This window comes from Motacilla alba, chromosome 17 (genome assembly GCF_015832195.1).
Source record: "Motacilla alba alba isolate MOTALB_02 chromosome 17, Motacilla_alba_V1.0_pri, whole genome shotgun sequence".
NCBI classification, from domain to species: domain Eukaryota; kingdom Metazoa; phylum Chordata; class Aves; order Passeriformes; family Motacillidae; genus Motacilla; species Motacilla alba.
This window is the reverse complement of record NC_052032.1, coordinates 6656203-6678094: the sequence shown is the minus strand read 5'-3', so window position 1 is coordinate 6678094 and position 21892 is coordinate 6656203. Positions and strand designations below refer to the sequence as shown.

The following is a 21892-nucleotide window of genomic DNA, read 5'->3' as shown; positions in this document are numbered from 1 at the left end:
GGTGTCACCCAGGCACTTCCCCTCAAGGGGCTCTCCCCCAAAATCTTCCTGAATAATCTGTTCTTCAACTTCTCCCCCCCTACCCGGGCACCCTGAATACCCCCCTGGTACGGATGCCTTTCAAAGCACCCCTCACGCCACCCTCCCTGCCTGCTCAGGGCATGCCCCTGGAGCACCTTCCATCACTCACCCCGTTCCTGGCCGCAGGAGAAGCATCACCTGCCTCCTGATGACCCGGGAAGGAGCTGCTGATGAATTCCCATCCTCCTGCCTGGCGCTGCGTGGCCTCGATACCGCACGTGTGTCCCCGCCGTGTCACCAGCACGGCACAGCCCGAGCTGACAGCAGGTGACAGCGCTGCCTGTGTCCCCCGAAAGCGGCACAGCCGCTGTGCCCAGCAGCACGGAGAGGAGCGAGCCTCTGCCAGGACCCACGGAGGACAGGGAACACCTGCTGTCCCTCCTGCCACGCACGCTGTGCTCCATCGCTGTCACCTCCCCGCGGCCCTCCTGAGACATCCATGCCCCTGGGAGCACCCCTGGGAGCCTGCAGCTCCAGTTCACAGGGCTGAAGGATCATCCTGCACCCCTGAGCAGCAGCTGTGTGGGTCTGAGCCTCCAGCACCTCTGGGAGACACCACCCATGCTAGCTGTCCTGCCTGCAGGGTGACAGCCCAGCTGCAGCACCCCCTGAGCCAGGTCACCTGCACTGCCAGCACCTCCCCTGCACAAGGGGCTCTCCACACCACCCCCAGGCTCCAGGAACAGGGTTATTCCTGTGCAAACAGGCTGGAAATCCCCCGTGGATGGAGAACAGCAGATGGATATTACACTGAGGAGCAGAACAGCCACGTCTCTTGGTGCCAGTGACATTTGTCTACACAACTGTCCAGTGACAGAGGTCAGTGGCTGCACAGGTAACCCTGGGAACTGGGCACCCAGCTGTCTTTAAAGGTCTTGCCCAAACTGCAGTGAGGGGTTTAAGTACTAAATGAAAGGTGGTTCTCAGGCTTCCAAAGATAATAACACAAATTTTACATTTTCTTTGCACTATCATACGTAGCTCTCAAAGTTCCCTCAGTGAAGTGTGCATTCAGGCTGTGCCCATGTGACTGACAGACCGTGCAGGTGGCAGCAGTGCTTGGACAAGCAAGTGTCTGAGGTCCTGAGGAGCCCTTGCTCCTGGGTTTTGTTCATATTTTCCTCCCTCAAAGGAAAATAATATACATCAGTTTATTCCTGATTCATACCCTCCTGGAACTTATGCCTGGTCAAGGGAGGTGATTCTGCCCCTCTGCTCTGCTCTGGTGAGACCTCACCTGGGGCACTGCATCCAGCTCTGGGGTCCCCAGCACAGGGAGGACCTGGACCTGTTGGAGTGAGTCCACAGGAGGCCATGGAGATGCTCCAGGGGCTGAAGCAAGTCTGCCCTGGAGCCAGGCTGGGAGAGCTGGGGGTGTTCAGCCTGGAGAAGGCTCCAGGGAGACCTTAGAGCTCCTTCCAGTGCCTAAAGGGGCTCCAGGAGAGCTGGGAATGGAGTGACAGGACTGGCTTCACCCTGACAGAGAGCAGGGTTAGGTGGGATATTGGGAAGACATTTTGTACAATGAGGGTGCTGAGGCCCTGGCACAGGTTCCCGAAGAAGCTGTGGCTGCCCCATCCCTGGAATTGTCCAAGGACAAGGTTGGACAGGGCTTGGAACAGCCTGGGATAGTGGAAGGTGTCTCTGCCAATGGCTGGGGGTTGGACTAAATGACTTTTAAAAGTCCCTTCCAACCCAAACCATGTGATTCTGTGATCCCAGTGGGAGGCAGAGCTTGTTCCCTTCTCAGGCACCCTCACCCAGCCCATAAAACACAACCTCTCCTGGCTCAGGTACCACGTGGGGCTGTGGCAGCCCTTAAATCACACAGGAACTGCCACATCACCAAGACCCAGCAGCTCCTGCCTGATCCCTGGCTGTGCTGCCACTACCAGGGCAGCCAGCACCCCATCCCCACCTGCCTGCCCTCACCCCACTGCCCAGCACGGGGAAAATCTCTGCCTACCTGACATGGGCCAGGCAGAGAACCATCATCCCTGCTTCCAATGGCTGTAGCCATCACCTCCCAGTGCATGGCCTCCTGGATTTTCCCACTCCGTGCAAATGTGGGGCTCTGCAAACATCAGTGGGCAGAGGGATAAAGGCACTGGTGGCCAGGACCCTGCAGGAACAGGGGGACTCCTGCCCAGTCTGTGCTGGGGATGCTCAGCTACATCTGAGCATGCTCCTTGGGAGCTGTCAGGGGTTAAAAAATACCTTGAAAGCCCCGGGAGTGAATTTAATCTGGTGCCTGTCCTTCTGCTGACACTGATAGGAGGGAATTTCTGTGCCCCAGCTCCCCGTGAGACTCCAGCCTTGCACTCCAGCCCCAGTCCTGAGCAGGAAGGGGCTGGAGGAGGAAGGGCAGTGTGGGATGGATGCAGTGCCAGCAAAACCCCTGCTAGTGGTGGAATGGCAAAGGAAAACTGTCTGGTCTCTCCTGCAGCAGGGTGGGCTGTCACTGACAGTCCCAGCTGGAGAAACTGAGCTTGGGAGGGGAAAAATCCCTGATCCCACTGAGGCCATGACAAGCCCCATCCCATAAAACTCACCCTGGGGTTTATAAATATCCCTGCAGACAGGCTCCCTGCCCCGGCGGGGCTATTCCAGTCCTGACACACGATCCACAGGGGTCATCCAGCACCTGGGAGAACGCCCAGACGGACAAATCCGGCGTGCCCCGTGTGCCCGCTCTGCTCAGCCGGGCTGTGCTCCCCGCTGCCCTGCCCGCGGGGCTGCCGGCCGCAATGCCCCGCACAGCCACGGCCACACGCGGTGCCAGGGGCCAGCGTGGCCAGGCAAACCGCCTGGAGTGTGGGTGGGACAAGAGTGACGGCCCCATCCCCTCTTTCTGCATCCCGACCTCTGCCAGCAGCTGGCCAAAGAAGCAGCGCCTGCAACCAAAGCGCGTCCAGCAAACCCTGCATGGGATTCTTCCAGGAACGAAAAAGCCGGGTGGGATGTGCTAATGCCTTAATCACTCGCAGCAGCGTGGTGGAGACAAGCACGACCAAAACCCAACAAAAACTCCAGCTGAAGAGCTGATTTAATTAGAGTGAGATAATGCAATTTCCTAGCTGACCAGAGCACCAGACACAGCCAAGTTGAAGCAAGACCTGGCTGGAGCTTCAGTGGAACCGGAGTTGCAGAATATGCAGTTTCACCAGACTCAGGATGCTCTGGGAAACTGTGACAAGCTTGTTTGAAAAGTGTGAAAGAGTCTTGGAAATGTCAAAGGATTTCAGCACCTTCTGGAGGCTGCTGGATATTTCATTCGGAAGATGCTAATTTCATTCTTCCTGGTACTACATGATAGTAAGTGTCTTGTAACTTGAGCAGGTTCTTAGAGTTTCTCTCTGTCACAGGATTAGTGACTAAATTGTGCCTTTCACAGCAACTGGTTAGTTTAAAATAAAAACTTCTCAATGCTTCAAGAAACACGTGAGGAGGAAAAACATCACAATAAGCTGTGTTCTTTCCACTTGCTGGGGGTGGAAGGGAGCAAATCTGCCTCCCCTCATCCTGTGACATTTGCTTGTTAGGATCACCTGGTAGCCCAGGTCTCTCCTACCCGCTAAGGGCTAATCCAGCCTGCTGAGAGTGCAGAGTGGGAAGGACTAAAAGACATTTACAGCAGCTCTGCACTGCCGTGCCACACCACAAGCAAAGAGATTTTTACCTCTCATTTCCCCAGGTTTCCTATTTAGAAACAAGTGACAGGGGACACATTCACCCAATGCCTGATGTCCATCAGTTATTGCTGAAAAGCCAAAAATTTCACCTCCCTCGGTGCTCAGACCCTCAGCCAGCTGATGGCCAGCAGGACCAGCTGACAACATTACCCTTAAAACTGCCTGTAATAGAAGTTTACAACTTTCCCACAGGCCACTGCTGCCTCAGACGCTTCTCACTCGCTGTTCCAGCTGCTCCCGAGTCCCACTGCGATGGAGAGCTTTACATTATTCCTTGCTGGAATCACAGCCCATCCAGCCTAGGGCTACAGGTTCTGCAAATAAGGAGACCATAACTAAGGAGACCATCTCCTCTGGTGCCCTTTGGTTGGCACCAAATCTACCCAGGAGGCTCCCGCCAGGAGAGGAAAATCTTAATCTGAAAACCCAAGAAAAAGCACATTGCAGTGAAATTAAAAGATAATAATAATAAAGGCGGGGGGGGGAGGCGTTTCTAAAATAAAAAAAAACTACATTACCCACAATTCGCGGACATGTGGGAGGAAATGCTGGGTTTTTTGCAAAGGAGGTTTAGCTTCAACAGCTGCAGTTTGAAAGCGAAATACAGGGGGAGGGATGGGACTGGCGAAGGAGGGAGGACAGGGCGGCGGGGGGCGCGGGGGGGCCCGGAGCCGCAGCCGGTGCCGCCGGGGCCGCGGGAGCCGCGGGCATGCGGCGCTCCCCGCCCGGGCAGCCGGCGGCAGCGGCCGGGGGCAGGCGGCGAGGGGCCGCCAGCGAGTTTCTGCAAAGTTTGACCCCGTTGCCTTTCCGATGCGGCGGCGAGCGGAGCGGGAGCCCCCCCGCGCCCCCCCCGGCCAGGCTGAGCCCCGGGGCCGGTGCATGAATGTATTGCGGGAGAGGAAGCCTGCGGCAGCCGGGAGGCGGAGGCACCGATCCTGCTCCGCTCACCTCCCCGGGCAGCCAGCAAAGAGGCGGAAAAAAAAAACCAAACCCCAGCGAGAGAAGGAGCCTCCCCCCCGCCCCGCGCCGCTGCTCGCCCCCGCAGCGCAGGAGCCGGGGCTCGGCGGCGCGGCCGGGGCTCGCCGCGGCTCCCCGCGATGCTGTGACGCCCTGCGGGGCCCACGCGTGTGCGGGGCAGCCCCGCCGCCCGCCCATGAGCCCCGCCGGCTGAGCCACAGCGGCTCGCCCGGGAGCGGCGGCAGCAGCGGCAGCAGGAGGAGGAGGAGGAAGGTCGGACACCCCTGCGGAGAGCCGCTCGCCGAGGAGGAGGAGGAGGAGGAGGAGGAAGGGGAGCGGCGGGGCCGGCGCCCCCGGGCCGGTGCGTGGCGGGGGATGTCACGGGCGGCGGATCCGTGAGCGGGCGCGGAGCGGCGCGGCCCCGGCGGGCGCGGGGGAGGCTCCATCGCCGCCTGCCCCGCTGCGCTCCCGGAGCCGCCGGCCCCACCGGCACCGCGGCCGCTTCCCTCTGCGGCCGCCTATTTCTAAGGGGAAGGAAAAAAAAAAAAAATTAATCCCCAAAGCCCAGACATCGCTGGCGGAGGAGCCTCCAGAATCGGAGATTTGGCGACTTTTTTGCATTTTCCAGCCGTCGTTTCTTTCTGTTATTATTGTAATTTTGTGCGAAAGGAAGTTATGAACAACTGCAAGTCAGGAAGTGGAAATCCACACCGGTTGTGACAAGCTGGGGCTAAAAACTATTTCATTATTTATATAGATGTGTCTATCAACATTCTGCTTTTCATCCAAAGAATAAAGGGAAATACCGGCTAGTCCAATGTTTGATGGTGAATGACAGACTGCATCTGAGCAAAGGAAGGACTAAATATATCAGCTAAGAACACCACCTTTATTTATTGAACTCAAGAGACTTTTTTTAACCCAAAGACTGTGTGAGCAAGAGATTTAATGGGTCATTAAAAGGGGAAAAAATTTTTAAAGGCCCTTTTGCTTCTGAAGCGCAGCTAACCTCAAAAATAGAAGCAGTACTTGTAAGACAGATATTCGAATTAAGGCTTTACATGATGAATTTTCTATCCTATGGATATCAGTTTTGAAATTACAAACCAAGAAGATCTGTAATTGATCTAGCACCAGATAATTTCAATGCCTAATATTCCCCAGGATTGCTGGAGTACCCTAGGAGCTGCGTCAGACTGTACTCGGGGTATGCCATGGGCTGTATTCAGAGTATTAGCTGCAAATCCAAAGTTTTCCGGGAAAGCATTTCAGTGATTGAAGTCAAAGCCTCCATTGATCCCATTCCCACCAGCATTGACGAGTCCTCCAGCGTGGTGCTGCGCTACCGGACCCCTCACTTCCGAGCCTCCGCGCAAGTGTTGGTGCCCCCTCTTCCCAAGAAGGAGACCTGGATCGTGGGCTGGATCCAGGCTTGCAGCCACATGGAATTTTACAATCACTACGGGGACCAGGGAATGTGAGTATTTCCAAGGGCGCGTGCCGGTGCGTTTGCCTGGCGGGAAGGGGGAGCGGCAGGACCGTGGCCTGGTTGGGAAACAGTGGATTAAGCCAAAAATTGTAATCCATGTTTAAAAACCCAGCCCCTCTGAAACTTAACAGGACTTTCCCATGTGTTTAAAATACAGGAGAGCTTGTCCCTGCCCTTTTAAAGCAGCGGGGGTTCTTCTGCTCGAGTGGGAATTTGCCCAAGCCCCAGCCAAACCCCGCTTGTTCTGGTAGGAACCCAAAAGCAACGCTCTTCCCCCACAGCTTTTGGGCTGCACGGGACATCCTGAAACCCCGGGAGCAGCCCTGCCACGGCAGGCACCCCTGCTTTGAGAGGTGTTTGACACGAGCGGTTCTCCTGACCTCCAGCTCCTCTTGCCTGCATCCCTCCCCATCCCCAAAGTGTGCATTGAGGGGCCCCGGGGAGAGCTGAGGGCTGACACTTGTGGCACGGAGCCGTCCCTGGTGAGCTCTGCTGCTGCTGCTGCTGCAGTGAGCCGTGGCTGGGAGCTCGGGAGCCCACCAGCTTCGGGAGCACATTTAACGTCACAGGAGGAATCCTGCTTGCTTTGCCCACAGTAGCAGGCAGCCCACGGGAAAGCACAAGCTGGATTTAACCCGTTGGTAGTTAAACCATCTGCATCACCTCGGAGCAGGGTGTGAGTTTCACGTTACCGTCCTTCGTGGGTGATGTGAAAGGGAATATATGTGAGGTGGGAGGAATCCAGGGGCTGTTTGCACACCAAGAATCCCCGTGTCACTGGTCAGACAGTCATAGTGAGGCAGGAATGAGTCAAATCAGAATGTCACCTCCCTGCCAAGAAAAGTAATTTCTCCCCAGTCCCCCACCGGCTTGTTCTCCAAACGTTGCAGGCTTTGGCCCACAGCTAAATCAGCACCTGATCCCCAAATGCCTGCACAGAGCAGCAGTTCTGCAGCTCATGGGGCTGGGCAGCACAGGTGCAGCCTCCTGGTGCAGCAGCACTGTGTCTGTCCAGCCACGGGGACAGAACCTGCCCGCAGAGCCAGTGCTGGCAGACGGGTCAGTGGCTGGAGCTGCTGATGCTGCCCAGTCTCTGGGGCTGAGGGAGCAAGGACGGGAAGGTCAGCTCCGAGAATCCTCTCCCTGCTCATCCCGAGTGCCCCGAGCCAGGGAGATGCTGGCTCAGCCCCTGAGGGTCAGTCTGGGCAGCTTAAAAAAAACCCTGAATGAGGAGTGCTGGGGGAGGAGGGGGACACGGCGGGCTGGAGAGCAGGACTGGCTGGATGCAGCGCCTTCCTGACGGCCTGAACATCTGCACGCACAGCCCGGCCCTCCTTCCCTTCCCTTCCCTTCCCTTCCCTTCCCTTCCCTTCCCTTCCCTTCCCTTCCCTTCCCTTCCCTTCCCTTCCCTTCCCTTCCCTTCCCTTCCCTTCCCTTCCCTTCCCTTCCCTTCCCTTCCCTTCCCTTCCCTTCCCAGGACGTGGGCTCAGCATCTCAGCATCACACGGACAGGCGAGGAGGGAAGGGCACGGCAGGAGCAGCCCCAGGCGACAGGCTGCCCCCCCTCCTGTCCCCATGTCCCCTCTCTGCTCAAGCAGAAAGTTTCCTGAGAGGCGAACTGGCACCTGGCAAACAGCAGCAGTGCAGGCAGGCTGATCTTGATTTTAAAAGTATTTACAGCAGGCCTGAAATCTGTAGGCTTTCTTGGCTCCAACAGCATCTTTAGCAAGGACAATTTGTTGCTCAGATGTTCCCAATTGCAGGCCTTTGGGATTTGCATGTGTAATTCTCAGGCTCATTTAGGAATCCTGTCTTTAGCCACCAGCTGCAAAGGAAAATAGAAAAGTCCATTTTATATAAATACAGCTCAGATGCACTGAAATAGAGGGGACTGGGCACAGAGTGATGCTGCCAGTGCTGCTCTGGGCTGCAAACCTCAGCGTGGCCTTTTATTTCCCTGCACCTGAGTTGCCCTGTGTTTAAAACGAGGATTTGGTACAGCCTGCCCTTACTGGAATGTTTCGGGACAAAAAAAAAAAAAATGAAAAAAAAAGAAAAATAAAAGAGTAGTAGCTGATAGAATTAAACACTGCAGCTATGTATGAGAGCTTTTAGCTAGAAAATCGTGGAAACAAAGATTTTTTTTCCCTGGGAGGTTCATTGACATTTAACTGATACCAAAAAAAAAAAAAGTTACCCGAGCACAAGCAGGAATTGGTCTGTTCCTGCACTCTCTATAGACTCATTGCCATCTGAAGGCTATAAATAAAGGCATTTAGGAGGAAAGGCCTCTTCAATGCCATCGAAACATGGGCTTGGAAGACCATTACAGAGAGAGAGAGAGACAGGACACAAACCTGAGAGGAAGGATGGGCCAAGGCTTTAGCTGGTGTAACTCGATGTAATCCCACTGACCTCCACAGAGCTGCATCGATTGATGCCAGCAGAGTCCCAACTTTCCATGCTAGGGAGAGGCCACTGCCACGTCCATGTTTTTAACCCCTGGCAAACAAAACCCCCCAAATAATCAAAAATCAGTCATCCAGCCGAAGCACCAATACTTACAGCAGGCTTTGGATTAATTTTTCACTTCTCTGCTGGGAAGTTGTTAGCTGTGCATAAGCTGGCCATTACATTGAGGATGGAAACAGCTGAGAAATACTGGAGCAGATGGAGCTGTGCATAATGCTGCTATAGGGATGGGAGCTACAGAGGGGATAATTTAGACACGCACGTTTAAAGTGGCACTGACAATTTGGGGGCTAAATGCAGCATTTTTAAATTTAAAGGGAGAGAATTAGAGCTCAGCTAACACATAAGTGCTGGCATTACTTTACATGTGAGTCAGAAAATGCTGCAGGGAGCATGAAAACCCCCAGCATGAGGATGTGGATGTGCTCTCTGGCCCCTCTCTGGGCAGGACTGGGGCAAACTCCTGTTCACCCCGTGGCTGGTACTGCTGTTCCTCCCATGCAGGATTTTACCCTTGTCCCACAGGGCAGGATGCTGCTGTGCAGGGGGAGGCATCAGGATCGGGCCAGAGTTGTGACCTGAGCAGGAGCAGCTGGACCAGGTCCCTGCTGGCATCTGCTGGGATGGGTGCTGGTTTCTGCACCTGGTGGAACCTGTGTCAGTGTTGGGCCATGCTGGAATGGCATTATCCAGCCTCCTTCATCTCCATGGAGATGTGCAAGAAGCTGTGCAGATGGAGATATGCAAAAGAGAGAGATAAATAAATTGGAGTTGGAATATGATCAGCCAACAATCTGGAGAAGTTTTCCTGTGGATGTTTCTCCCCTTGGAAGGCCCGATGGGGCACTTGCATCCTCGCATCATCACTTCATCTTCCCAGGCATCTCTCCCTGGAGAGATTAAATCTTCCATGCCCTGCAGCAGGGACATAATGAACTCAAATTATCAAGAGAATAAACCCCCAGTCCCCAGGAGGGAGGACACAGTCAAAAAAACCACAAGGGCATCTTTTCCAAAGAAAGTGAAGGGAGGTCAGTTCACTGTGGGAATTTACTCCTCGGGGGATTCAGAGGAGAAGGCTTTGCTGCCCTGCAATGGCCCCTGGATCTCACTTGTGCTGTGAGCCCAGTTACACGGGTTGTCCAGTTGCCCTTGAGTCTGCTCCCCTAAACCAGCAGAAATTGCTCCCTTTTTCCTAATGCCAGTTTTGTGCTGGTTCTACTCCCTGACCCAGGCACCAAACACTGCTGCTGGTTCAGGAGGTGAGGCAGGAACACACAGCTGGAGGGCGGGAGGGAGAGGGACCACAGCAGCACAGCTCTGTCAGCTGGGGAGCAACATCTTAAATTTCCTTCCTGTTCTTCACTCTAACCCTGCCTTGACTTGCCTGACATGCTGGAAAAGGTGAGAGAGGCACTGTAAAGGAGAATTTAAAATGAAGCAGCTCTGGCTATCGCGTTTTCTTTCTCTCAGTGAGTCCCCAGTGCAGGCCAGTGGTGGAGGGAGGCAGGAGCAGGGATGTGAAACGCCTGAGACAGAGTTTCCCTACACCCACACATGGCTCTGGTCCATGCACCAAGCAGGGCTGTGTCCCAGAGGGGCTGCTCTTATTTAGGGAGCTGGGAGAGGAAGGTGTTGGAAAGCAGAAGGTTGTGCAAGTCCATCTGGCCTGTGACTAATTAGGAGCTGGCTTTAAGCAATTAGAGCTGAGGTTGCAATAGTGCCTGGTGCCTGTCTGGAAAGGTTACCTGGATGTTCCACACTGCTGGATGCCCAGGGCTGGAGGCTGCTGGGCTGGCTTTGCTGTCACTGCCCTGCTGGGTGCTGTGGGACAGACATCTGGGAGCTCAGGAGGAGCTGGGGGATTCATTCTGTGTGACAGAGGAGGAAAAAAGTGCCTGAATGAGAACTGGGAAGCTAAAACCTACATAAAGCTGCTTGGCTCTCAGCAGCAGGGCTCTGCTTGTACCACAAGAAATAGCTCAAAGTTCCTTCTGGTAGCAAGAAGACATTTGTTCAGAGAGGTTTCTTGGCAGCTCCAGGCTCTGGCGATGCCCACACTGGCTCTGAAGGTTTCAGGAGAGGCAGAAACAGGCTTGTCAGTGTTATAAGGCAGAACCTACTGATCTTGGAGCTGATCAGTGAACCCACGAAACCAGATAGCTTGGTTTCTTTTCATGCCTCCTTCCTGCTATTGTCAGCAAAGTGTTTACTGGGCACTTTCTGGTCTCTCCTTGGCTCGACACTACCAGAGAAAGATGCTGATGCAGCCAAAGATCATTCCACAGCATTCTTTCCAAAATCATCCAGTTGTTGGCATATTATTTAACATGGACACGCTCTGCAAGCAGGGGCTGCCAGCCTGGCTGGCACAGAGGCTTTGCTGGAGCATCAGGAGAGGGACAATCACCAGCAGCAGCCACCATGCAGCCTCTGCTCTGCTCCAGTCATGGGATCATCATGAGGCCTCGTTTTTCTGCTCGTTCCAAGCAGAGCAGATGAAGCAGGATGGTTTTGAAACCCTGGGGTTAACCACACTGGCTAGAATTAGGCACAGCGTGCTCTCTGAAGAAACACAGGCCGGTGTCTCCTTCCCCATTCCTGCCCACGCCCTCCTGGGCCACCCTGGGCCCAGCCACGCTCTGCTTTGTCCTGGGATGCTGCAGGCTCTGCAGGCACCATCCTGCTCAGGCCCTGCCACAGCCCCACCCTGGTGCTCTTGTTTAAATCCTGGGCAAATCCCAAGAAGCTCCTGGGATTCCATCCTGACCGGGGGCACTGGGAATGAAGATGGGGACAAGCAGGTATCAGAGGACCTGCATTTGCTGAGCATACTCTGCCAGGTTCTGCTGCCATTCCCCCACCAGCTCTGACCTGAGGAGGCTGGAGCAGCCCAGGAGGGTTGTCACCCTCTGTGGCATCTCAGCTCCTGGTTTGGCACCTCGGTACCTGCAGAGATGCTGTGGCTGCACCACACCTGTCACCTCAGAGTCAACCTGTGTCACATCTCAGCCCTGGGTGACAGCCAAGCTGAGTACCAGCCACTGTCTGAGTGGAAAGTAATCCTAAACCAGCAGCTGAAAGGGAGAGAAGAGCCCCCAGATGGGGTTTCAGAGCTGGGCCGAGCAGCAGGGAGGGGTGGGGGCTGCAGAGCACGACCTCCACTCATCCATCGGTGAGGGCTGGATCACCCAGCATCCCCTGAGCATCCCCTGAGCCTTCCCAGAGCCTTCCCTGAGCCTTCCCCTGCTCAGCCCTGCCCGAAGGGCGCGAGGGGTGGTGAGCCAGGATGACTCCAGTTTGCAGAGCAGAGCGTATAAACATCTCTGCAGTGCACAAGGGTCCTGGCAGGACTGCTCAGGGATCTCCTTTTGGCTGCCTTCACTAAAAATTTTCTTCCAGGGAAAGGACTCCCTCTGCCTGCTGGCGATGAGCTCGGGAGGAAGGGATTGCTGCAGCTGCGATGCCGTAGCTGAGAGCAGCCTGTAAATCTGGGCAGGGAGATGTTGTGCTTGCATAACCCCTGCTCCTGCGGCTCGGAGCATCCCTGCATCCCCCGATCCTGATGCTCAGAGCAGCCCCTGGTCCTGCTGCTGCCGGCATTCCTGCAGCCCCCGGGGCACCCCACCTCCTGTCTCACACTTCATCTCCCGCTGGGGAGGTGTTTGCCAGGACCCCCTGCTCGCATGAAAAAAAGATAAATGAGACCTTTAAATCCCCCGTGGTATCCTCTAGCCACAGCCAGACACAGCTAAGTGCTGAACGATCCAGCGGGTACAAACATGGAGGCATTTCACGGTCATTAACTAATTAACAGTCAAAACAGCCTTGTGAGACAGTCACATCAGCCCCGGCCACAGCAGCTCATCCCAGAGCTGCGTAAGAGCCAGCCAGGCCGAGCAGTACCCCCAGCCACAGCCTCCTCTGCAATCAAGGGGGCTATTTTAAGCTGCAGCACCAGACTTATGAAAGGCTTGGACAGTCACCCTGACCCTGACGAGCCTCAGGGCGTCCCCTCTGTGTCTCTCCAAGATAAATCATTTCCCATGTCCCAGCCTGCAGCAGGGAGCCACAAGGTTTGGGGGGCTGGAGCACAGCCAGTCCTAGGGCAGGGTCAGGTGCAAACACCACTGCTGCTGCCACCCAGTCCCTTCTGCCACCTTCGTGGCTGGGACATCATCCCTGGGTGATGGGGAGTGCTGATTCATGAGCAGGAGGGAGAATGCACACGAGAGGCACCTCTGCCAGCCTGGTTTTTAAAAGACTGCTCTTAAAACAGCTGCTGTGCGCTGAGCAAGTGATCTGCGGCTGTGCCGTCTCAGAGCAAACATCCAGCCCTTCTTCTGAGACATTTCCAGCAGCTTGCCTCGATTGGCAAATCATCCTAAAAATTAAATGGGGAGCTAATGAAAAAACCCGCTCCAGGTTGTGCATCAAGCAGTACAAGGTGACAGGGGACTGTTTTCACTTACACTCCTGCTAGCAACGCTGACCTTCCTGTCCCTCTGGCAGGTGAGCGGCGCGGGCAGTTTGACAAGCAGCTCGACCTCGGGCTCTCTGGTTACTGTAACACCATCCCCAGCCCAGAGCCCGGAGTGCAGCCCTCCAGCTGGGTCCTTCCAAGGGCTGCGGGAGGATGGGTTACGCTTCCAGTGCCAGGCAGACAGCGGGGAGGGACAGTGGCTCATCCAGAGGGAAATTCAGGGGATGAACAGATTGAGAGCAGGCCTGACGAGAAGGATGCTTTTAATGGCAGGGGTGAGCTCTTCAAGCAGGATGGCACAAAGGGCACAAATTCCTGTAAATCCGGAGAGGGAATGCATCCACAGCTCTTCCCTCTCCTCTCTAAAATCCGGCATGTTTCTAAACTAATTAATTAATTCATTATCCATAATTTACTATTGATTACGGCAGGTCAAGTTGGGAGCTTCCAGATCTACTGGACGGCAAAATCCAGGCCATCAGTGACTCAGATGGAGTGAACTATCCCTGGTATGGGAACACCACAGAAACCTGCACCATCGTGGGTCCCACCAAGAAGGAGTCCAAGTTCAACATCAGCATGAACGACAACTTCTACCCGAGCGTGACGTGGGCGGTGCCCGTCAGCGACAGCAACGTGGCCAAGCTCACGAGCATCCACCGGGATCAGAGCTTCACCACCTGGCTGGTGGCAACCAACACGGCCACCAACGAGATGGTGACCTTGCAGACTATCAAATGGCGCATGAGGCTGGGCATCGAGGTGAACCCCAGCAGGCCCCTGGGGCAGCGTGCCAAGCTGCAGGAGCCCTCTGCTCAAGAGCAGCCCCAGGTCCTCAGCAAGAATGAGCCAATACCACCCAGTGCCCTTGTCAAACCCAATGCCAATGATGCTCAGGTACTCATGTGGAGGCCAAAGGATGGACCACCACTCGTGGTGATACCCCCGAAACATCGATAATGCACGCCTGGCGTCCCGGCACCGAAAGGGAGAAAACGAAACCCGAAGCAAAACAATCACTTAGGTATTAGGATACACACGTATAATCTGAGCAGAATCAAAATGCACTTTTTATTCATTCAACAAATGCAACCATTCTACCTTCTCCCATTGGGACGGATTTCACTGTGCTAAAGCTAAAGAGGAGACCTTGGACTGGGTCTGTCTCGTCACTGGATTCCTAAGGGAAGAAACTAACACTGATGTCTACCCTATAGCTTTTTTTTTTTCTTCCCTACTTTAGTTCCTGTTTGAACTTCAGTCTCACTAGCTTGTCCAGAACTGGCCAGAACAATAAGAACATTTTATTTGGGATTTTAAGAATTTTTTTTTTTCTTTTTGGTTGAGAATGAAACAAATTCCTGGAGCAAAAAGTTGACTATTTAAGATAAGGTATTTTTTTTTTAAGCTGTAAGATTCTGAGTTGCAAATCCAAGTCATGCGGCCTTATGTAGACTTTGCTTTGCATTGCCAAACTTTTGCCTTAAAGCTATGTTTGAAAAAAAAAAAAACAAACAAAACAAAACCAACAAAACCACCACCAGGCAGAATGTCCTTTCTACAGAATTCTGGAGAAAAAGTTTTGGAACAAGGAATAGATTGTCAGCGTGGCATGGGCTGATGGATAAAAAGGGCATGAAATTGGAAGAAGCAAGAAAATCTTCTTCTTTTTAAAACCTGGAACAAGGAAGCACGGAAATAATCTCAGTTTCAAAGCAATGCAAATAACAACCCTGCTGTCGGATGGCTCTCGAGGGGGAGCTCCCAGGCCACCTCCCTGCTTTGCAGGAGGGCTTGGAAGCTCCTGGTGCTGCTCACCCGTGGTGATCTCAGCCTCCCGTTAGCAGTTCGACAGGGAATAACCTCACAGCTGGAATTGTGGCCTGGGAGTCAACACCAGTCAAGGGGGGGATGTCCCACTGGGTTTGTCTTTAGGACACACAGATGTTTTCCCAGCTAGCCCACAGCCTCACCTTCTCGTGGATAAGAGCCAAGGGTTGGTGTGCCTGCTGCTGTCGGGTGAAGCTCTGCAGCCCCATTTGCTGTGAAATCCCGATGACGGGGCTGTACAAAGAGCAGGGTGCCAAAAGGATCTTCTGAAGTCACTGCAGACACACAGGTGTCAGTGAGGGCAGATCTCACCCACCCAGCCTACCCAGCAAGATCTGTAGTTCAGGAGCAGCCACGTCTGCAAATAACAGGGACCCACTCCCAGCAAACACAGCAACAGCTGAGGGAAACCCTTCCTTCTGTGGTGACAAATCCCACTGGGATTCATAGATCATTTTCTTCCCAATGGCCTCATGATCTACCTGACTGTCAGGAACGAGGTGCAGGCAGGGCCACGACACTGTCCCTGTCTGTCACGGCACAAACATCCGCTGTAGCAAAGGGTAACGCAGAAGAAGGTGCAGGCAGGGCAACACCTGAGCCCTGGGTGTGGATCCTCAGTGAGGAAGGAGCATTTGGAGGAGGAGGTGAAACCTGTAGCTTTTAATAAGGACCAGATGGCTGCTGAGATAACCAGATGCTGCTCTGCAGAGGAGGATGAGGCAGAAGAGCCTTTTGAATGGGAGGGACGGTTTGAAGGCAGAGGAAGTTCTGTGGTAGGGGTGGCATCTGGAGGCTAGGGCACAGGATGGGGAATGCAGGCTCTGCCCTGCTCCAGCACATGGCCCGAGGCAGATTACTTCCCTCTGCAGCTCCTTCCCCCAGAAAATATTTCTTCCTCCTATCAACAACTTGCCTCAAGAGCTGGGACTAAGGAGAGTTCTGCATGCCAGGTACAAGCCTGGCCCTGCTGAGCTGGTCTGAACAGGTCTCACAACCCCACACACGCTGCTCAAAAGGCTCTCCCCTCGGAGAGGCACCAATTAGCTGCTATTCCTATCCCCATCTTCCACACGGGACGATACCAGCAAGAAATTCTCCTTCCTCACTTCTCCACAGCCACACCACCTCCTCTGGCAACAGGTTCAGCACCACCCCCTGCCTGGGGAATGCACACCCAGAGGTTGTGTCCCCCACCAAGACAGCCTCAAACCAGCAAACGAGGATCCTGGGGCTCTGCAGCCATTCCCCTGCCTCCAGGGGAGCCCACTCTCCTCACCCACTGGCTTTCAGAGATGCTCAGCCACGGAGCTGCTCCTTTCCATGGGCAGAGCTCCGAGGGGGGAAGTCTGGCTTGCAAACCACTGGGCTGGATCAAACCCAAATCCACAAGCCAAAGGGTGCCCAAATCTCGGCTTTGGGACTATAAAGGATGAAGCTAGGGAGACTTGGACTTGCACAGTCACTCTCTGTATTAAACTCCATTTTCTTACCTGGATTCAGATCCAACTATAGCTCCACTGGCACAGCCCTTTGGGACTTGTCTGTATTTTCTCCGAGGCAATACACGCAGAAGAGGACAAACTGTGAGCTGTGGGTGAATAGCTGATCGTGCTCTCATGCATCTTGGCTGCTGCTGAGTCCCATGGGTGGGAGCAGAAGGGGGATTTGTGTCTGGTATTCACTTTGTCTCCGGGTGCTGAGTACTTACAGTTCTCACTGATGTCAGCCTGGGTCGAAGGAATCGGACCCAGTTGTCTTAATTAGCTGCACAAAGAAATTCCAAGGAAAGATTTCTTCTCAGTCACCAAAAACCACATTCAGGGAACACCAACGTCCTTTTCCACTTAGCTTTGTGTTGGACTTAGTCTCCCAGTGCATTAAGCAAATCTGGTTCCTCTATTCCCTCTACCTGGTGGACTGGATACATCCATGCAATTTGACAGTAACCTCCTGGCTAAGTTGTCCTGTTGCACTGAACGGACCCAGCTAAGCAGTAAATACAAAATTCAAATTTCACGTTGGGGTCAGCTTTGCATGGAATTCTCCCTTCCCAAAGAATGCCTTTATCCCGTGCCTAGGTCGAAACGTGCCCCTTCAACTCATCTGCATCACCAGACACGGCAGAGAGAGTGATGCTGCCTCTTTGGAGATTTCATGCATTGTGATTAAAAGTGATGTTTTTCCAATGCTGCTTCATTACAGAACTGATGGGGACAGATTGTCTATAACAGGAAGGATGGCTGGAAGTAACGGGGGCTCTGAGACACCGCTGTTGCTAAGGCTGGTTAATGGCCACGTGGTGAGAACAGGGATTGATTGACAGGGTTCCAGTGGGGACTTAAACGTCTGGGGACCCAGGGCAGAGTGGCAAATGAGCAGAGGTGAATCAAGCTCCTTCTCTGGCAGCTTTTTGCAGAACCAGGAACACACAAAGGATACACTGGGAAGGTGTTGGGGCACTGACACGGCACGCACGGATGAACGTGAGCGTGTCTGTGCCTCGCCCTTCCCATCAGTGATGCTCTCAGCTCTTTATAGACCCAAACCCCCACAGGGGCTCAGAGTGCAGCCTGGCCATCCTGTCACAGCCCCATCGTGGTCCAGGGTGGGCAGAGCCCTGGCCCAGACCCTCACCTGCACCCAGGGGCTGCTGAGCACGGCCAAGGCGCCGAGCGGGTCGCGCACCTCATGGTTCTCCATCCCTACCCTTGACACTGGGATGAGCGTGGGAGGAGAGGGGCAGCCCCTCGGGGAGTCAGCACAGACCCTCAGCAGCCTTGGGGAGGGGTAGAGACCTGTCGAGCCGGTGCCAGGCTGGGTCCAGCCGGGGGGAAGGCGAGGCACCGCCGTCCCTCCTGCCCTGGCTCCCGGCGCAGCAATAAGAATCGTCCTTGGTCTTGCAGAGATACTGTGAAAACAAAACCAAGATGTACTGAGTCTGGACACTTACAGAGATGTAAAATACGAAACCCTGCTTTTATAACAGACAGAGAAATAAAGTGAAATTTTCAAACGCGTCTGCCTGGAGTCGTTTGGGCGGTGGCTGTTTTTAAACAAATAGCTCTGTGTTCACGTTTGGAGCAGCGATAAATACCGTATTTACCCTATTTACCCTATCCATAAATACCCTATTTACCACCAGTTCTCTCTCCATGTCAGCTCTTGCTGCAGCAGACAGAGCCAGGAGGTTTCTGGTGAAGATCACCAGCCAGCATCCTGCATTTTTCATCCCCAGGCTGCCACGCACCTCGGCGCGGCCGGAGCCGGGCGGCGCAGGCAGCGGCTGAACTTCCGCACCCTCGCTTTCCTGACACCGTTGGTTTACTTAGCAAAACCCCGGTCAGATGTTCGCTGAAAATACCACATCTGGAGAGAGGCAGCAGCGCAGAGCCCTGGGCAGAGGAGAGGGTGAAAGCTGCTGCAGTCCGTGGCTGGTTTTCAAACACCACCTGTACTCGTTCCATTATTCCCTGCCCATCCCCGAAAATTTTCACGTTCGGGTTTTGTTCGCTTTCCAGTAAAGTGCTGACATGAGTTCTGGAGAGCAGGGGTGCCTGGCCAAGCAGCCAGCACAGCTCCACTGCTGAGCCTTAAATCCACAGGGCCCCACTGGACACTTCCAGCTCCGTGCTGCAGCTCCTCCTGCCACAGCCCGACCCCGCTGCAGGCTCCCATCCCACCGGCTCTGCCCAAGCAGGACACAGGTTTCTCCTTTGCACGTTTTTTTGTTCTTTGAGAAGTTTTGCTGGTCTCTGATCCAGCTGGCAAAGTAGCATCCAGGCTTCTCCAAAAAGCACCAGAGCAAAGAGCTGCTGTGGTATCAGTGCTGTGGCAGTGACACAAACAAGCGCAGGTGGGGAGGAGGAGGAAGGAAACTCCCAGCTCGAGCAGAGGAATGTGCAGGGATGGAGCTTGGAGAGGACAGATTCTGAGTGGGATTCCTTGCCACAGTGGAAACACTCCAGCCTCATCTGTTGATAGCAGGTTAAATTTAGATGTCCCAGTTTTGGAGGGAGGGAGGGGTGGGGAGGGGACACAGCCAACTCACAGCTGCTTTGGTGAGACCCTGGAAAAGCCAAAAGCTCCCGGTCACTTCTCCCTGCCCAAGGAGACTGGGAAAGCCCCTGTGGGGGATGAGGAGGGCACGGGGAAGGTCATGAGCTGTGCTGAGCCCAGCACAGCCCGGGTGATGCTGGAGCTCCCTTCTGGTGCTTCAGCTAACACCAGTCCTTGACTGCAGCACATCTCAAACCTCACCTTTCTACAAGTTTTGTCCCTTGGTTTTGTGATTTTCTAACCTCAGTTTTAAGCAGACTGAGGCAACAGTTCCTTCATTTGAAGAAACCCACTGACCTCCACAGTTCCTTCTTGAAACTCTGCAGGGACTTTCCTCTGCTGATGCAAATCAGGTTTTGTTCCCTATTTCCTCTCTCACATCTCCTTAAGCTGTTCATGTGCAGCAGCTGCAAACACTCCTTCCATTCGTTCATGTTTTCAAGTTTTAAAGCAAAACATTTTTAGCAATGCCCCGAAGAACCTTGAAGCACCTATTGAAAATAAAATAAAAACGCAGTGCCATGAATTGACACATAATTGTAACAGCTCCTGAAACAACCTGCACTGAGATTCTCAGGGCTACCTTTAGTAGCTTTTGTAAATTGGTGCCCACAAAGCTTTTGGTTGTAGAGTTCTGGAAAAAAGGATTTCCCTGTGAGGGTGGTGAGACCCTGATGCCCCATCCCTGGATGTGTCCAAAGCCAGGCTGGACAGGGCTTGGAGCAATCTGGGATAGTGGGAGGTGTGGAAGGGGGTGGAATGAGCTGGGCTTTAAGGTCCCTTCCCCTCCAAACCACTCCATGATTCTGTGAAGAACCCAAACAGGGGAGAGCAGCACTGGAGAGCCAGCTCTGACTCAACTACGATTCATAACTTTGGGGGTGCCCCAAATCCAGGAGAGAAACCCTGGAGAGTCAGCAGTGACTCAACCATGATTCATGACTTTGGGGTTGTCCCACATTCCCCCTTCACCTCTGCACCTGCAGAGAGCTTCTGTGAGGAGCCCTGACTGCAGCACCCTGCTCTGAGAGAGGGTGGTGCAGGGGGGCTCACTGCTGCTGTCCATGCTGGGATGGGTCTGTGAGGAGGCAGAACTGCAGCCCAGGCCAGAGCAGCAGCAGTGGAGCCCCAGCACTTGAGCTTATCTCCTATCAGGGAACACACGAGTCCCAGTACAGGCCCTACAGAGCCTGCACGAGATAAGGGCAGGCAGGAGGAGTCCTGGCTCTGCAGCAGGGGACAGACACACACTGGCAGAGGAGCAGCTCTGTGACCTACTGGGAGCTGCAGGAAAAGGAGGTGGGGAAGGGGTGAGGTGAGGAATATGCTGAGAGTGACCACAGAGCCCCTGGGGAGCTGAGCCCACAGGCATGTGTAGGTGTGCAGAGCTGGAAGGTGTGTTGACACATCCAAGCTCATCCCTGGGAGAGGAAGAGTCACGGAGTCACAAAGGCTGGAAAAACCCTCCAAGGTCACGGAACCCAACCTTTGACCAAACACCCCCGTGCCAGTTAAACCAGAGCAGAGTGCCTGTTCTCCACAGCTGCAAGACCCCAGAGGCTCATGGCTGTGAGAGGGGGGACGGGGATGGACTCACTGCTGCTCATCCCTGCGAGCCACAGCTGCCTCGTGCCAGCCCCTGGGGCTCCACACGACATTTATCTAGGAACAGAACTTTCCCTGGCACTCCCAGAGCCACTCGTGCCAAAGCCTCATGCAGGATTATTTTTCCTTGTAAGCAATGCTGGAAGCAATGCACGAGGGACACATGAAAACTAAGAAGGGATAAATAAAATGTCATTTCAGCCTTTGAGCCTGGACACGTACACAGCTGAGGGGAGAAGGGAGCTCTGCTCCAGAATGCTGGCAGGGACAGAGAGCAGTGCCCTGATTCCTGGGCAAAGGGCTGGCAGGAGAGGTGGTGCCACCACCTGCCTTCACCCTTCCCCAGCCTCACTCCCTGCTCCCAGCATCCGGAGCAAGGGAATGCTCTGCAGCACTTGTCCCAGCTCCACCATCTCTCCCTGTGAGACTCACCCCAGGCCTGAGCACGCCAGAGCAGCTCCCTGTAGGGGCTGAGCAGCCCTTCCTGCCCATGGTCTGGTGTCTCCCACTGCCAGGATTTTGGTCAGGGACACATCAGCTCTGCCCCTGGCAGGAGGGTGGCTGTGAGGGACAGGCAAGCCAAGGGATGTGACCCAGCAGCACAGGATGAACTCCAGCTCTGCCATCCCCTCCCAGCTCAACAGCAGCAGGATGCCACTGGCATTTGTCCTCTGGTCACCTCCCCGCTGTGGCACAGAAGGGCCAAAGGAATGATGTCCTGACCTTCCCAGGAGATAGAACCAGACAGAGGGATATGGCCAAGACCACATTTTGATATATCAAGCATTAAACAGCAAAAGCCTTTCAAACATGAGATTTAAGTAATTATTTTTCTATCTCTGTGACAAAGCTATGGTTTGGCCTTATTTTTCCAGAAAAAAAGCTCTTTTCTTTGTTGCTCTTTTAGCCTTCAAGGAAGCAGAAATCCCTGGTTTGGTCTCCCCATGGGTTTGGGGAGATCCTTTTTGTGCCCGAGGCTCCCCTCTGCCCAGCACAGTGACACCAGCCCTGTGCTCTGTCACAGCAGAGCCCTTCCAGCACTTGGCTTCCCACTGCCTTGAGGCCACAGCGTGGTCTCAGGGGAGGGGAAAATAAGTGTGTGCTTTCATTAGACGTAATTAAAACTTTACCTTTGATAAAAGCCTTGGAAGATTTCTGCTCATACTGAAAGGAAAAAAAAGAGGCACAGAAGGCAAAGCTCCTCCAGAACAGTGGAGTGAGGGC

At 54.2% G+C, this 21892-nt stretch overlaps 1 protein-coding gene across 1 annotated transcript; it reads left to right on the top strand.

Annotated features, from left to right (window-relative positions):
- Nucleotides 1-5054: 5054 nt before the first annotated feature.
- Nucleotides 5055-18026, top strand: FAM78A (family with sequence similarity 78 member A). Its single transcript, XM_038156517.1, has 2 exons — nt 5055-6207; nt 13606-18026. The coding sequence occupies exons 1-2, from the start codon at nt 5945-5947 to the stop codon at nt 14132-14134; spliced, it is 792 nt and encodes a 263-aa protein (XP_038012445.1). The 5' UTR covers nt 5055-5944; the 3' UTR covers nt 14135-18026.
- The last annotated feature ends 3866 nt before the right edge of the window (nt 18027-21892 follow it).

Coding starts and splice junctions, on each gene's coding strand:
- FAM78A (XM_038156517.1), top strand. CDS start 5,945: ATGGGCTGTATTCAGAGTATTAGCTGCAAATCCAAAGTTTTCCGGGAA. Junction 6,208..13,605: donor CACTACGGGGACCAGGGAAT/GTGAGTATTTCC, acceptor TGATTACGGCAG/GTCAAGTTGGGAGCTTCCAG.